At 54.8% G+C, this 16,775-nt stretch overlaps 1 protein-coding gene across 2 annotated transcripts in view; it reads left to right on the top strand.

Annotated features, from left to right (window-relative positions):
- The first annotated feature begins 7,900 nt into the window (after positions 1–7,900).
- Positions 7,901–16,775, top strand: part of PVALB (parvalbumin) — a 17,046-nt gene continuing 8,171 nt past the window's right edge. Inside the window, exons 1-4 of one of the 2 annotated variants that reach the window (XM_032416352.1) lie at positions 7,901–7,997; positions 8,509–8,576; positions 10,254–10,386; positions 11,627–11,736. In XM_032416352.1, the coding sequence (XP_032272243.1) occupies positions 8,516–8,576; positions 10,254–10,386; positions 11,627–11,736 (304 nt within the window). In that variant the 5' untranslated portion in view covers positions 7,901–7,997; positions 8,509–8,515. Of the gene's footprint in view, positions 7,998–8,454; positions 8,577–10,253; positions 10,387–11,626; positions 11,737–16,775 lie in introns of those variants that run through there. The other variant, XM_032416351.1, reaches the window with a different exon arrangement.

Here is a 16,775-nt window from a genome sequence, read left to right as displayed (position 1 = left end):
CCAGCAGTTGCCTCTAAAGTGCAGGGGAATAAATGGATTTAGATGGCATTATAAGTAGCAGTCCAAGAATATTGTAGAGAACAACCATTGTCCACATACAACCAAAAATAAAAACATCAGTTTGATTTATTCTCCTTGGAGGCTCTCCGAGAGAAAAGCTGGACGCTGGTGTTCGTGCCTCCAAGTCCCAGCTGGAAAGGCAGCTGGAAACAGGGAAGATGCGGAATAAAGGGACCATTACTGAGGTAGTGATGGAGGTAAATGCAGGCGCTAGGAGGGGCACGAGCTCAGGGGAAAGAAACCCAGGAGGGCTTCCAGTAAGCGGTGGCATCTGAGCTGAGTCACCGAGGGTGATCCCCCGGCAGATGGCCCACAGGAGCGAGAAGGCACAAGCCTCCAGAAATGATGGCATGGCTGTACTCGGGTAGTGACGGATTACTGGGGACTCCCCCTCCCCCCACCCCTTAGCCTCTCTGTTTCCCTTGCTTCTCTAAAGAGTCTATGTTGCTTTTTTAAATAAAACTTTTTTAAAAGAAAGGAAAAGTAGCCATTTCAAAGGACGCAGAGAGTTGTCACAAGAACGTGGTCCAGGTTCTGCGTCACGCTTGTGGAAATGGAGACCCTTACCCCCTTACACCCGGGCACCTCCAGCTGGGACTGCCACAACGAAGGACCACAGACTGCGGGGGGCGGGGGGGGGGGGGGGGGGCTTAGACCTCAGAATTTGATCTCACAGCTCTGGAGGCTGCAAGTTCGAGATTGCTTCTGAGGCCTGGCTCCTGGGCTTGCAGATGGCTGTCTTCACCCGTGTCTTCACGTGGTCTCCCTCGGTGCCGTATGCATCCGTGTCCTCTTCTTGGAAGGACACTGTCACATTGGATTAGGCCCACTCTAATGATTTCACGTTAACTTCATCACCTCCTCAAGGACCCTGTCTCCAGATACAGTCACATTCTGAGGTCCTGCAGGTCCTTCCACAGATGAATTGGGGGGGCACACTCAGCCCACAATACTGGGGTACAGATAAATGTCTCCAGATGAGTCCTTTGTTTTTCCCGTTGGCTATGGGAGAGTTCAGAATATTAGAACTTGTCTGATTTTGACACAAAGATGCTGGATGCTGGAGAGCATACATGTGCACTGTTAGAGCCCCAGGGCCCCCCAAGTCAGGAAGAAGGGCTGGCCCAGAGCCCCACACAAACACACAGAGACTCAGCATCTGCCCCCTGCAGCTACCGACGTGCCTACGTGCATGCGCGCACACACACACACAGCACACACAAACACACACACCACACACATATCACAGTTACACACACACACATAACACACACACACACACATACATATACAAACACATACACACACACATCATAGACATGCACACACCTCTCCTGACCATCCTAACTGTGCTACAGGATGTGGGTTGTTACGGAGATGGGGGCAAGGAGCGGTGGAGGTAGTGGTGGACTGAGGAAGAGGTGATAATGTGAGAAAACCCGTTGCCTTTGTAACCTCGGCCGGCCGTATTGATCTGAGCTGGGCTCAAGATTTGATGTCGTCTGCTCCCCTGATGTCAGTAGGTGTCTGGGAGCCAAGAGAGCTCTTAAAAACTCTGCAGACCGTCGTCTGTCTGCTTCTCCACATGCATCACCCAGCACAAGGAGAGAGGGGAGAACCCCAGAGGCTGCCCGTTACCAATTGCCACCAAGTCTTCCAATGCGCATAGCCATGGCCGTGGGGCGTCCTGCTCCCCTGAGTAGCTCCAGCCCACAGAGGGACCAAACTCTTCCCTCATTTCCCCTGAGCATCACTGAGACAGGATGGGGTCTTCAAGGGAAGGACACACACCCAGGTGGCCAAGAGCCACAATCTCCGTGGCTCGTGGGCTCATCCCTGGCTCACTTTCCAGATCCCAGCCCGATCTAGGATGGCACTGGGGGAGGGGGAGACCCCGCTCGCAGCCCCTCCCACCCTCACATGCTGCAGTTCCTCCCCCCCACCTCCCCGAGTATCTGTCACCCTGACCTCCCCAGCAAGGACCTGCATCCTGGTCTTGGGGACCGTCCTGGGAAAGGTCAGGGGCTGGCACTCGGGTTCTCCTCCCTGGTTTTTTTCCATAAAGCCCCTCCAGGGTCCCCTTGTCCAGTGGCAGGACAGGCTCGAGGGTAAGTTCATCACAATGATAACCACCCTAATCGTTTGTGTAGGATATCGTAGCCTCCAGACCCCTACTCAGACACAATCCATTCGGTATCCTCCATAGCTTCCTCTTCAGCATCACTACACATGGAAGGAACGGAGGCCCAGAGAGGTGAAGCGACTAGCTCAAGGTCACACAGTGCCACTGTAGGGAGCCTATGTGCCCTTACCTCCCTTAGGACCCTCTGCCCCTTGGCCTCTGTCTCAGTGGTGACATTGCACTTCAGTACAGGTGAGAAGCCAGAGGAGAAACAGGGCCACAGGCCCAAGATCTAGCTCTCAGGAATGGGGCCGAGATTCCTTCGAGTTAATACACGTCATATCACAGGGCTGACCTCATACATATCATTAGATCCTGCAGTGTCCGCCCAGCCCGCCAGGGCTCTGGACGTGAGGAACTCTGTATCCTGTTCCCGGCCACAGCAGGTGGAAATAATGTGAACTAATGCAATAGCACCAGTGAAGTGAACAGCTGAATGCTCGTCTCCTGACATAGAGCAGCTCAGAGACTGCTGACCTGCACACACTGGCCTCCCCCCTCTACCAGCTGGGAGGCCAGAGCGGGCTTCGGGGAGAGCGCTGGACACTGCAAACGGGGCTGAAGACAGACAGACCAGGCTCTGGCCTCCGTGTGCCGTGTGACCTTGGGCAAGTGACTTGACATCTCAGAAACTTGGTTTTTCCATCTGTAAAAGGGGATATTGGGATCCACTTTGGGAACATGTAGGTGGACGTGTCCAGCTGAAGGCCAGGCACAGTGTGGGGACCCAGAGGATAGAAGAGGTGGGGTCAACGTGGGGATATGATGTCCACCTGCCCACCCAGCTGCCTCATGGCTGTTTGCAGTAAGAAACCCAGAAGTGAGGGGGAAATTGCACCAGGCAGGGCTTCTGCCTCTGAGCAGAGGCCCCAGGGGATGGGAGTAGCTGCCTTTAGGGACAGGAAGTGGTTGGGATCTCAAGTCCAGAAAGACCACTTTGGACCCCAGAATGAATCATCACAGAAGTTTAATGCATACCATCATCAAACTCACCAAGGACTTAGGGCATAAACCTCCCTTATGCCTGGCATACTTGGCTGCCTCCGAGACTCGATCCCTGAACAGTCCATGGACTTTGACCACCCAAATCCCTTACCTCTCAGTCCAGGCACGGGCCCCCTCCTCTGGTAGCTCCAATGGTGTTGACATTCTGCACCCTCCAGGCTTCAAGTTGCTTTGTGGCCCAGGCCCAAGCAGCCCTTGCTAAATGGTAGTGACCGGTTCAGGGATGGCGTATGACCGAACCAAGCTAACCACAGCCAAAGAAACTCAGTTCTGAGACTTCTGATCAAGATCTTGGGGCAGTGGACTCCCCTTTCCCCACAGGACTCAGACCTGCAAGTTTACAGCATTGCAGGGGAGGGCCATTTTTGTAATCCTCAGGGGACAGTCAGTCTGAGAAGGTGGCCAGTGCAGTACAGGGTCTAGCTGAGAAAGACACCTAGCTGTGTGATCTGGGACAAGCCACTAAACTTCTCTGAGAGTCTACTTCCTTAAGCCTCTGAGGATCATAATGAGGGCAAAATAAAATAACGTGCATTTAGCACTGAGTACACAGGAGGTTCTCCGTGAATGTACCCTCACAATATGGCTCACCCCATGTAGATCTGCTTAATTACAGGCACATGAAGAAGACACGTGGGGGTAGAGAGGAAGGCCATCCTGGTTACCAAGGATTCACTCATGATGGGTTCTGACTCTACCATGTATCTCCTATTAGTCTTATCAGGAAGCAAGATAGTAGGGACGCCTGGGTGGCTCAGTCGGTTAAGCGTCTGCCTTCGGCTCAGGTCATGATCCCAGGGTCCTGGGATCAAGTCCCACATCAGGCTCCTTGCTCAGCTGGAAGCCTGCTTCTCCCTCTGCCTCTGCCCCTCCCCCCTGCTTGTGCTCTTTCTCTTTCTCTCTCTGGCAAATAAATAAAATCTTTAAAAAAAAAAAAAAGGCAAGGTATTAGAGTGGATAGGAGCAAGGGCTTTGGGGTCAGAGAGACCTGGGTTTAAGTCCTAGCCCTGCTAGGCCAGTCACCTTAGGCAACTCACCTAACCTTTCTTAGCCTTGCTCCCTCATTAGTAACATAGGGAAGGCAATGCCTACCTCATAACAGGGTACAAGGACAAAAGCATGATGCAGTGTAACCGTGCTCAACACTGTGCTCAACAAATGAGTATGACTATTTTCCCAGACCCTAGCCAGGGATCCTCCTAAGGGCCAGTCCTTAAGGCTCTGTCTCATTCCTGCCTCACAGAGCTCAGCCATGCCCATGACCTCAAATCCCTGACCTCCCTGATGACCACCAAAGCTCTGTGTCCAGTCTCAACCTCTCTCCAGAATGCAGATCTCTGGGCATCTCCACCACAATGTCCTCCAGGCATTCCAGATCCAACACGATGACTTGGCTGGTCCACCACTCTCTGCATGACTTGGGTCTGTCACCTTGGCCTTGGTTTCTTCATCTTTACATGAGCAGGTTGTAGGAGATCACTATGGAACCCCTCTCAGCCCTAACATCCTAGGATTCTCAACTCTGTGTCATCTCCCCCAGACTCGCCACCCTCCACAGCAGCACTGCCATCCTCCAGTGAAACCCAGCTTGCAAACTTAGAGTCAACTTGGGATTGTCCATCGTGTTCATCACAGCCCCTAAGTCTGGGAGAGATTCCCTCAAGATGTTCCCTATCTCTCGCTCCTCCCTGTTGCCATTACCGTCACGGCTGTCCGGACCCCTACATCAGCACATCCTGGATGGACTCCACATCCAGGCTCTAGCCCCGACTTCCCCATCCAGCTCACCCTCTGCTCTTTCCATCTGTGGGTCCGGTAGTCAACGAGGGACTTAGTGCAGCCTCTTTCCCAAACAGACTCTGCATAGAGGCTGGGCCTCCCCATGTCACCATCAAGAACTGAACTTCGCTGCAGATAATGTCAATGCCCTGGAGATTCTTTTTAAGGTTAGGGAATGAGGAAAGGAAAGTTTCATGGTGTTCATAGTAGATACTCAATAAACATATGTTCAATTCATTCATTCATTCATTCATTCATTCATTCATGCTTTTTAAGCATGACCCCTTGGCTGGTCATCTCCAGTGCCAGATAGATCACTCCAGAGATCCCTTTGCAAATCTCATAAAAGCTATGGGCCTTAACTTCACAAGAGCACATTTGCATGTGACTTTTTCCATATAATTTCAGGGGGGTTCTTAGACCCCAAACCCATCTACAGAGCAAAGTTTGCCCTTAATTTATTTTACAGATGGGAATGCAAAGAGAGGAAGGGGCTTGTCAGAAAACACGCAGAACACATCTCCATGCACTAGATCATGTCCTGCAAGGGTTGGGCCCACACGCAGCTCCAGGTTCATGGCTTTGAGGATAACTCCCATCACACCTAGCATCTCTATGCCATTTCCTCATCCACGCAAGAGTGACCAGGCCCGCACAGCAAGGCTGTAGTGAGGAGGTGGTGTATATATAAGAACCTAGGCCAGCCCCGTGCACAGAGGACAGATCCTGTTCCATTCATGTGCTCGCCTGTTCTCTTCCTTTCCTTGCAGGATTTTGGAGGATGGAAACAGTGCTGCCATCTAATGTGGTCACGGAAGGCTTCACGGAAGAGGAGAGCCCTGCCTGAGCCTCAATTTTGGGTGCGGGAGGGAGCCAGGGGCCAGGGGTTATTAATAGACCTGGCTTGATGGGCCCAGGGAGGGTGAATGTGATACAGATACCCAGCACCGTGGCTGGGAAGTACCTGACACCAGAAGGGGAGGGGGCCGGGGGCCGGGGGTAGTGCCACCTCCCAAAATAGCTAGAGCAGAAGCCTATATAGGTGGCCATCCCATTGCCAGGCTCACTTCCCTGCAGGACCTCCCACCGGCCCGGCCCTTCCGTGCAGTTCCAGCCCTCCATCCATACCCAAGGTGAGTGGCAGCTACTAGGTTGGAGGCTGGATGCAGTGGGGAGGAGGCCAGATGGAAGGGACAGTCACTTTGCCCCTGTCCCCAGTGACACGGGGCTGGGAGGAAGTGCTGAAAGGTCAGCAGCTGTGGTCCAGCCCTGAGAGTATGGATTCCTGGGCTCTCCATCCAAACTACCGGTGTGACCTGGGACAAATCCCTCCCCCTGGCTGGGCCTCAGGGTCCCCACCTGTGCAACAAGAGGGATGGAGCCAGGCATCTGTGGACTCTGGTGATGCCATCATAGGAGGCCCATGAGTGGGCAGAGGAGGAGGAGGAAGGGGTATGGAGGGCTGGCAGGCCAACCCCAATAACATCATCTGGGGCTCTGGCTGGGTGGACTCTGGCCCAGAGAAGGTGTCAAGCTGATGGAAGTCTTCTCTAGCAGGGAGAGATGGAGAAAGGAGGGAGGATGGGCCTGTGTTGAGGTTCCTGCCTTTGCCACGGGGGTCAGTGTTTGGGCATGGTCTGTGGCTCAGACGGGTGGGACTTGACAGGGCTGGGTCCTGGGCAGTGGGTAGGGGTGCCACGGACGAGAGTCACTGAACTCCAAGTTAGCAGACTCAGGCGGGGGTCCCTCTCTGCCACTGCCTTGCTGTGTGTCCTTGGACCATTCACTGACCCTCTCTGGCCTCAGTTTCCCCACCAGTATAGCATAATGACCCTTCAGCTAGGGAAACAAACTCTCCAATTAGGCCCCTGGCATGAGCTGGGCCTGGGGGTTGAAATGATTGCACAGAAGCCCAGCACGTCCACGTGAACAGCTTGGCTGGGGGCCGGGAGAGCAGGGGCAGCTGAGGGGTCCATGGAAGGCTGTGCAGCAAGAGACAGAGGGTCAGGAGCTAGAGCCTCTGCTCCTTGGAAGCCAGCTGGAGGGCTGTGGACTGAAGGAGCTGACTCACAGGGAGGGGGCAGCCCGAGCAGCGTCGTCCTAAGGCTTCCAGGAAGGGCAGCCGTCCAGGGCTGAGCTGAGGAGACAGTGTTGACAGCGAGTGTGCCAGAACTCAAGCAGCTGGACAGCCCTCCCCAGCCGCCCACCAACAGGCACCACACTCAGCCCCAGCCCACCTGCCTACACCTTCCGTTGGAGTCTCAAGATCCCACCACAAAGGACCATCAACACCATCAACACAAGGTCTGGTCTATGTCGACCAGAAAAGAAGGTCATAACCCAAGGTCACTCAGGGACTTAGCACTGCCGCAGATCTAGAACCCAGGCATCCTGACTCCCCGTCCATTGCTCTGCAAACTATAGAGGCAGCTGGTTGCAGCCTGAATCCTGGGGAGACCGTGGGAAAGAATGCAACTGGTCTCTGGCTGCCTAAGATTAGGAAGTGTCACATTTCCCAGAGATGAAGTTCAAGCCATAAAACCTGCTGAGCTTGTCTAGAAAGTGTGGTCTGAAGGTACCAACCTCTCCCCAAACATGGGTCTTCTGGTCGCCAAGTGAGGAGAGGGTGCATAAAGATTTCAGCGAGCCTCTCCCACCTTACCCTCTCCCAAAAGGTTTGTGGGGGCAGGAGCCTGGACCCACACTATAGTCCGTGGCTCAGGAGACCAGGGAAGCAAGTAGTTAGTGGAGATCTGAGAACAGTTCTTTGGAAAGTCAGACTAGGAAAGAAAAATGGTTTCAGTGCATCTCTGGCCAGATGTGGGATGGGGCATCCAGAGAGGGCCTGAGAGGTAGCCACCTATCTTGGTGCCACCTCCTCCCAGCGTCCCCAGGGTCAGGTTTCCAGACCTCAGCGCTCAGATTTTGCAGCATAAATTTGCATCGGGGACAGACAAGAGCGGAGGCTGAGGTAGGAGCGGAGACAGAATGCGAGTAGGGCCCCCCCGCCCCGAGGGGCCCACCAGGGGGTAGGTCTGGCCCCTGACGGCCAGGGATCTTCCCCGAAGCGGCGGGACATCCTCCGAGGCGCACGGACCGGAGAAGCTGCGCCGCACCAGGCTGGCGCCTCCTGCGTGCCCTTGACGGCAGGCGACCCCTCCAGCCCCAGCTGGTGACGCGGGCGCCCCCTAAATTCCAGAGGTCGTCCCCTCCCCGGGCGCCCTGGTCGCGGCCCCTGGGATCCCGAGGACCCCTGGCGGGGGCGGTGCGGGAGCGGCAGCGGGTCTGCGCGCCCGCCGGGCCCGGGCCGCGCGGGGGGAGTGAGCGGCTCTGGCTGCGCGCCCAGCCCAGCGCCCCCTGGCTCTGCGCCAGGCCGGCGGGCGTGCGCCCGGCGCGCAGCATTGCAGCGCTGGTCATATGAGCAGAAATGATGAGAAAAGCACTTTTTAATCTTTTCGCACTTGCTCTGCCCGCTCAAACAGTTGCAGGATGTCGATGACAGACTTGCTCAACGCTGAGGACATCAAGAAGGCAGTGGGGGCCTTTACCGGTGAGCAGCGCGCTCCCCTCCCCAGCCCTCTCCCCCGATCCACTACCCTGGCCCCAGCACCCCGCGGGTCGCGCGGCTGACCAGTCCTCCGGAGCGCTCCTCTGCCCAAGCATCCGGCGGGGCGCTGGCAGGACGGAGCAGGGGGCTCCTCGGCATTTCCCAAACTCCTCCGGAGCGGGACTTGGCGCGGGGAGCGGGTGGGGAGGCCCCGTGCTCTGCCCGACAGCGGAAACTTGTCGGGGCCAAAGGCCGGGTGGCCGCGCTGCGAGGACTCGGGGTCCCGGACAAAGGGCAAAGACCAGGGTCCAAAGCGGGACCCCCAGGTCCTTGTGGGCGCTTGATACTTCCCCTTTAAGGCACTTGGAGGGGTGCGGGTGCGCACATCTCCTCTCCAAGCAGCCCCTTTCGGAGACCCCCGTTCAGAACGGGACTCTTCTCAGCTGTCCGTGGTTGGCTCCCCTGCAGTCCAAGCCCCTCTCTAGGGCTCAGAGCACCCCACCACCACCACCACCACCACCGACCATCGAGCGAACGAATGCGTTGACCTTCCCGCAGCTGGCATTCTGCTCTGCCCAATCCTGCGGGAGCATCCTCAGCTTGCAACTTCCAGCCTCGGTAGATGGCCCAGGGAGGGGAGCGGGCAGTCTAACCTCTCTGAGCTGCCCTGGACTTGAGCGCTTCGCTGCCTACCTGCTTCCTCCCTTCCCTCACCTAGGTGGGGAAACTGAGGCTGGGAGCAGACCAGAAATTTGCCCAAGGTCACCTAGCACAGCAGAAGGGGGATTAGAGCTAAGGTCACCTCCAGGTCTTGGTCCCCCTCCTTAGTGTCAGAGGTGGACGGAGGAACGGTCCTTCCCTCAGCTCAAGGCTGAGGGGAGAACATGACTCTCAACAGGACCCCTCCCTGCCACACACTTTTGTTATTCTAACATTGTACCCTTTCCGGGTGTTCCTGAAAGGGAGCTCAGCACACAGAAAATTGGGGAGGGGGCCTCCCATTTCCTCTCTGCTTGGCGTCCCCTCCTCAGGGTATGAAGAAGCTCTGGGAGGCTACCCTCCCAGGGTGCCGGGATAACCCACCCACGACTCCTTGACCCAGCTTGCTCCCTCTGAGAAGAAACTTAAGTGGGAATTCTGGGGAGCCTTCCAACACTCCCCCAACTCCCACCGGAATTGATATCTGTGGCAAAGCCAGGGTTCCTGGGTCCTCCCCCTCCTCCTCCCACTGTATGACCTTGAGAGAAACTTGTCTTCCCTGTGTCGGTCGATTTTCTGGCAATACAATCTGTGTGGCCGAGAAAAAAGGTCGATCGCCCCCCAACATGCACACACCATGTTCACACCACTTCCAATTCCCCTGCCCACCCCCAACACCCCAAAGCCTTCATGGAACCCAGGAAGCTCCTCTGCCTTCAAAGGCTGCCCTGTTCTCAGTGAAGGGTACAGCGGAGAGTGGGGGCAAGTCTACCTCTTCTACCTCTAGCTGTGTGACCTTGGCCCAAGCACCGTCTGCTAGTCTGGGCTCCTTCAACCCTCCCACAGAGGCACCCCCCACCCCCCAGCACTGGCACAGGGGGCTCAATCAACAAATGCTTTGACACCCCGTTCTCCTGCCCTTCCCTATTGCCCCGTCTTTGTCCTCATTTTAACCCACTCCTCTCCACCCCGCCCCCACAGCTGTCGACTCCTTCGACCACAAAAAGTTCTTCCAAATGATCGGCCTGAAGAAAAAGAGCCCGGATGACGTAAAGAAGGTGTTCCACATCCTGGATAAAGACAAGAGCGGCTTCATCGAGGAGGATGAGCTGGGGTAAACTAAGGCCTAGAAGGGCTGCCCAGCCCGAGAGGGAGTGGGGGTTGGGACTCTTGCTTCCGAGTGCCCATCAGATCTGGCCCTCTCTCTGCACCATTGGCAGAAAACAGCTGTGCCTCACCACGGTTGCTTCCGGAAGAATAAAATCGGCAGCAGAAAGTGCAACTAACTAGGTTAAATTATAGCCACTTAATATTGCTAATGGGATGATGCTACTAAATAATTAAATACACACGAAGAGGCAGGTTTTCTGGATACCTAACGCCATGTGCAAGACAGGGAGCACTAGCTTGAGTATTTATTTCATTGATTTGTCATTTGTCTCAAAGGCACCATCCATCATCCTGCAGACAATCCCCCCCCCCCCCCCAGCCCGACTTCTGTACCAGTGCAGCTAAAGCAATGTCTGGACAGGTGGGGAATGCAGAACCAACTTTGGGGGTCAGGAGTTCTGGGAGCAAAGCAGAGGAGGGGAAGATTACGACTAGGAAAATGCACCTGGCTCATGTCTGCCCACCCAGCTGTGCCTTAAGTTACTCTCTGGCCAAGACGGCCTTGAATTTCGTCCTAAAGAGAAGGGGGAGGGTGTGGAGAGAGACCTTTCCATAGGGACTTCCCTATCCATCCAGTCTCTCCCCACACCATCTCGCAAGGGTACCCTTTGTCTAGAACCTTCTCCTTCTACCTACACACACACACACACACACACACACACACACACAGGCTGACTTCTACTTGTCCTCCAGGCATCACTTTCTCCAGGAAGCCTCCCTAGCTTTTCCTCTCACTCCAGGTGGGCTGGATGCATCCTCTGAGCACCCTTCTCTGTTTCCATCATTGTATCCATCACCCTGTGTGGTCTCTCTCCGAGTACTCGACTGCCTCCTCATTTTTTCGGGTGGCTTCCTTCTCTGTGCCCCCGGATTCCAGCATGGCCCCGGTGCAGAGAAGACACTTTTGCGTTTGTCGGGTTGGCTGAATAAATAAACAAATGCAGGTGCCCTGCCTGGAGTGAGGTCGACCTTTTGCCGAGGACGGCCCGTCCCTCCCCTGCACACCCACCCGTGAAAGCACAGCCACAGCCCCGGCTGCCCGGCTCAGCACAGCTGCGTGCAGGCCCACCGCCTACCGCCTCCCCCAGTCGCCCACTGCAGCTGCGCAGGTGCCGGCCCACCATCGGGACGCTGTTCCTGCAAGATGACCTCCGCCTGACTCCCTCCCTGGCTTTTCTCCCCAGGTTCATCCTGAAGGGCTTCTCCCCAGATGCCAGAGACCTGTCGATGAAAGAAACCAAGACGCTGATGGCCGCTGGAGACAAGGATGGGGACGGCAAGATTGGGGTCGATGGTGAGTAGCCATGACCTGGGGCCAGAGCACGTCGTGGATCTTGGGATGTTTGGATGCTAAAAGCTTGGAGCTATCTCTGTCACCTGAGAGGGAGAGGAGGGGTCCCCCACTCCCCAGGATTAGAAGGAAAAGGCAATGTATTAGGTCTGAGAGCTCTATCACGTAAGCCAGGCACACACACAAAACACCTGGGACACTTTTTTTTCTAAATTTGAACAACCCAAAAGGAATAGACTCTCTTTTCCTCCCTACTGTGTAGGGAATTAAGGAGAATTTGGGATTTTCCCTGAACTTTGCCTGCACTTTTGCCTGGGTTCCGGTCCCAGCTCTGCCCACATTGGCTGTGTAACCTTGGGCCATTTCTGTCCTTCTCTGGGCCTCAGTCTCCCAACCGTAACCTGAGGAGATGAGGCCAACTGATCCCCAAGGACCCTGGGGGCTCTCATGTTCTCAAATTCCAGGGATGGAAATTCCTTATCTTCTATCCTCCTTAGCATCTTGTCCTGGTATCCTGTAACTTCAGGTTTCAAAAGCCTGTTTGGGCTTCACCCAAATATACCCTTCCCGCATTGTAGGAGAGCCAGGAAAAACAGCCAGCCAGCAATCAGCTGGGAATCAGGAAAAGAAATATCTGGCCCTGACTTGCTTTTCAAGCTTTGCTGTCAGAACAGGTGAGGGGATGGTGGCCAGTCCACCATCCCACATCCTTCTCCATTCGGAACTAACATTCACAGAACACACCCCAGCAGCATTATCTTTCTTAGCATCCCAACAGCCTTGAGAATGATCTCGGTTTTGCAGATGGGCAAACTGAGGCTGGGGAGCTTAGCCTGTTCAAAGAGCTAGGACATAAGTGGGCGAGCAGGGATTTAGAATAGCTCTTTCCAGTAAGCTGTGTCGCACCTCGTGATGGTCCTTCCCATCAGCCTAAGAGAAAACTGTGTACAGGTGCTTGGCCTCTGGGCTCAAATCCCTACCACTTTCTGGCTGTGTGACTTTGGGCAACTCAAGTAACTACTCTGGGCTTCAGTTTTCTCATCTCTGAACTGAGGATAATGATAGTTCTTATCTCATGGGATTGTCATGAGGATTAGATGTGTTAATGTGTAAAGGGTTTAGAATAGTGCCTGGCACAGAGTCAGCACTGTATATATGTGTCTGTCACCTAAATTTTTAAAAAACAGGGACTAGGTTGTCTTCACCCTTTTAAATCCAGTATGAACCCCACACCTGCCCCAAAGCAGGCACTTAATAAACATCTGTTGCCTGAGTGTAAAGACCAGCCCCCCCCAAGCTCTGCTTCCTCTCTGCGCTTCCCCAGCTATGACCTTGGCCCCGGCGCCTCTCTACACCCAGTTCCCGTGCCCGCCAAATGAGGTGCACAGTTTAATCCTAAGACCCGCTTGGGCTCATTGTGAAAATTAAGTGGCTATTGACACAAAATTGCTTTGGGAAAGTTAAAAGGATTCTGAATGTGGGTGTAGTTTATTAAAGTTTTATGCCCGAGACCAAAACGGAGAAACTCGAGCAAGGTCAGATGCAGCGAGTCGCCTGGCCTTCCAGTGCCAGCCATGTCTCCTGCGGCTGCGAGGGAGGGAGGTGATTTTAAAGGAGCTGGAGCAGAAAATGCTGGAGAGAAGTGGGTGGCTGGTCTTGGCGGTTCCGGTGAGTGGTGAGTGGCACATCTCCCGACAGCCCCTCCTCACCAATCCACTGAGACAGCTCCACGCCAGACCAGGGTTCCTCCTAGGACCCCATCCCAAACCTCCAGACCTGCTTCCCATTTTCATTTGCAGCCAGTATGCCACAGCTGGGAAGCAAGCCGGAGGCGGGGTCTGCATGGTTGGCTGCTCACAAGCAACCTCAGGATAAAGAAAAACCAGGCCAGATCCTAGGCTGCTTCCCTTCCTCCCTCCCTGCCCGTCTCCTATCTTAAAGAGCTAACTCAACTCTTCCAACAGATCCAACAGACGTTTATTGAGTAGCAAGCCTGTGCCAGGCTGTCAGGGAGGTAAAGATGAATTCGACCCTACTCCCAGAGGCACTGTTTCCTGGCTGGGTGCCCCAGAGCAGCGGCTCAGCAACCCTGAGCCCCAGTTGCTCATCGATAAACTGGGCATGACAACATATGGCCCACTGGCATCCCTGAGGATTCCATGACCCGATGCATGTTGAGCGCAGCGCCCAGCACATTGCCAGTACTCGGCCAACAGCGGCTACGATCCTATTTCTATTCTAGCAGCAAGTTGCTTACAGTTCTATGTATATGTACACAAAGGAATGGCAATACCAAGAAGGTGCGGAGGAGGGGGAGAGGTGTGGAGAGGGAGAGACGGTGGTGTGTAGGCATATGGGAGGCTGGGGACAGGAAGCCACTGGCCGGAGTAGGGGGTGGGGGTGTTCCTGGGGGAGCGTGGGGCAAGGCATGGGTTTCGGCAAAGGCACAAGGCTGGGAGGTTTAGGGATGTCTAGAAAGGGACAAGAAGGTTGTTTCGCTGGGGGTGGGAAGAGAGAGAGAATTGTTAGCAGGGTGGTAATGTGTGTCGAAGCCTGCCCAAGCGGTCACCTATGACAGAGGACAGAGGGGCAGATGGAGAAAGAGCAGTGCTAGAGCCCGAGGTACACTGGATGCACACCCAGGTCTGTCTGCCAGCACAGTTCTAGCTCAGGATGACCTGGTGCAAGGTCTGGGGGTCAGCGCAGAACAAAACAGAGTGGGGCAGGAGAAGAAGTGGGGGGCGGTGAGATCAGATCCCCCTGAGTCAGCGGGACCGCACACGGTGCACTTTTGAGGATGGAAGATACAGATGCTTCCCCTCCCCATCTCCACCCCAAACACGGTACTTTTTCTGGAGGGTGCCAGGAAGGATGGGGGTGATGATGCCCAATAGGTATTGAGATGAGAGGCAGAAGACTTTGCAGGCCCCCGGGAAGTTCTGTTTTAGGCAATCTGCTTGCCTGCCTGTTTCCTCTAAAGGCAAAAGGTTCTGAGCCCTGCCCATCAGCAGGAGGATGCTTTCAACTTGTGGTGGGACCTGAGCCAAGTCACAGAACCCCCTCTGACCTTCAGGTGCCTGATCTTTACAATCAGGAGTCAGATCACTAGCCAATCACTGGGGTCCCTGCCAGGCCCGGGACTCCATGGATGCCCCAGTGAATAAACCTCTAGGCAGAGGACCAGCTGAGCCCGTGCCACCTCGAATAATGATAGCAGTAACATCTAACTTCATGGAGTACTCACTCTGTGTCAGGTACTGTGCTTAGTATTTTACTCCCCTAATCTTCCTAGCTGTCTCTGAGGTAGATACTATTACTGTTCTCATTTTATAGACAAGGACACTGAGGCTCAGAGAGGCTAGGGGTTTGCCTAAACTTCATGTCTCAGAAGTTGCAAGGTCAGGATCGGAGTTCACGTCTGCTGGATCCAAAGCACATGCCCAGTGCTGCGTGCTCTGTTCATTCACGGAGTTCAGTGAGCATCTACCCTAAGATGATTTTATTTACTGACTTACTGCTTGCTTCTCTCTCCCCCACTGTGATCCAGATCCACAAAAGCAAGAACTTTGTTTTGTTCCGTTCTGACCCCACCACCTAGAATAGGGCCTGGCACACAGTAGGGGCACAAGGAAAGTTTGATGAATGAATGAATGAATGGCCAGCTCTGGGGACGCAGTGTTGAGGAAGAGTGGTGTGTAGGGAGAGGTCTGCAGGCAAAGGCTGGAGACCTGTGTGGGCTGGGGGCTTGCATGCAGCAGGTGCTGGGAGATTCTAGAAGCAGGACTACCTTCATCTCCCACCGTTTGCCCTCTCAAGGTGAGTGATGCTTACCAGGTCCTTGAGGACCCCAGATTGAAGGGAGGGGATAGAAAGACAGAGTTCTAATAATAACCCTTTGCGTTCCCATCCCTGGGGCAACTACTTCCAGGAAGCTCAGACTTTTATAGATGTGGTCGATTGATTCTCGAAGTCCACCCTTGAGAGGCTGGTGCAGAGCTGGTAAAGGAGGGTTTTAAGGCAGAAAAGGAGAGAGAAGCTGGACAGAGGTGGAAGGCGACCCCAGCCATAGTCTCAAAACCCAGGCACAAATAGTAGGCAAGCCTGCTAAGTGACAGGCTCCTTCTCAAGTGTCTGCCCTTCCCATTGGTGGGTCTCAAACTGGAGCCAACATCAGAATCACTGGTGGGCTTTTCACAACACACATGGCTGTGCCCGAACCCCCGAGTTTCTGATTCCTTAGGTCTGGAGTGGGGCCCAAGTGTTCACATTTCCACCAAGTTCCCCGGTGGGGCTCATGCCCCGGACACCATACTCTGAGAACTTACTGCCTTACAATAATCCTAGAAGGTAGGTGCCATCACTCTTCCCCTTCTACAAATGAGGACAACAAGGCACTGAGGGGTTAAGTGTCCAGGGTCACTCAGTCACAGAGCCAGGAAGGAGGCTCAGAGGTCCAGCCAGAGCCCCCCCACATACCCCCCTGCCTCTCACACAGATGTGTCCCCAGCCCGGGCTCTCCACTCGCAATGCCTGCCCATGTGGAACGTGCAGGCTGACAGGACTAGTGGCTACCACCCGTGTGGCACGTCCTGTGTGCCGGGCACTGCACCTCGGCCTTAGCTCTGAGAGCTCGTGCAGCCCACACGACAGCTCCATGAGATACACCCTCACTGGACAGACCCGCAACCTGACACTCCGGGAAGTGGGGCCACTTGCCCAGGATCACCGGGCCGCTCCAAACCCTGACACTCTGACTCCAGATATCCCGCTGCTCCCCACCGTGCCGTGGACAAGATCTGCACGCCCTGTATATACACGCGCACACGCACGCACACACTCCGTCTCACACTCCTCACATACTCTCTCTCACATTCTGTCTCACACACAATCTCACACATACACACTCTCTCACATACACACTCTCTCTCACACTGTCTCACACACAATCTCACACATACACACTCACACATACACACTCACACATACACACTCTCTCACATACACACTCTCACACATACACACTCTCTCACATACACACTCTC

Source organism: Phoca vitulina, unplaced genomic scaffold, assembly GCF_004348235.1.
Source record: "Phoca vitulina isolate PV1807 unplaced genomic scaffold, GSC_HSeal_1.0 scaffold19, whole genome shotgun sequence".
NCBI classification, from domain to species: domain Eukaryota; kingdom Metazoa; phylum Chordata; class Mammalia; order Carnivora; family Phocidae; genus Phoca; species Phoca vitulina.
The sequence above is the reverse complement of the archived record's forward strand: the minus strand, read 5'-3'. Positions and strand labels throughout refer to the sequence as shown.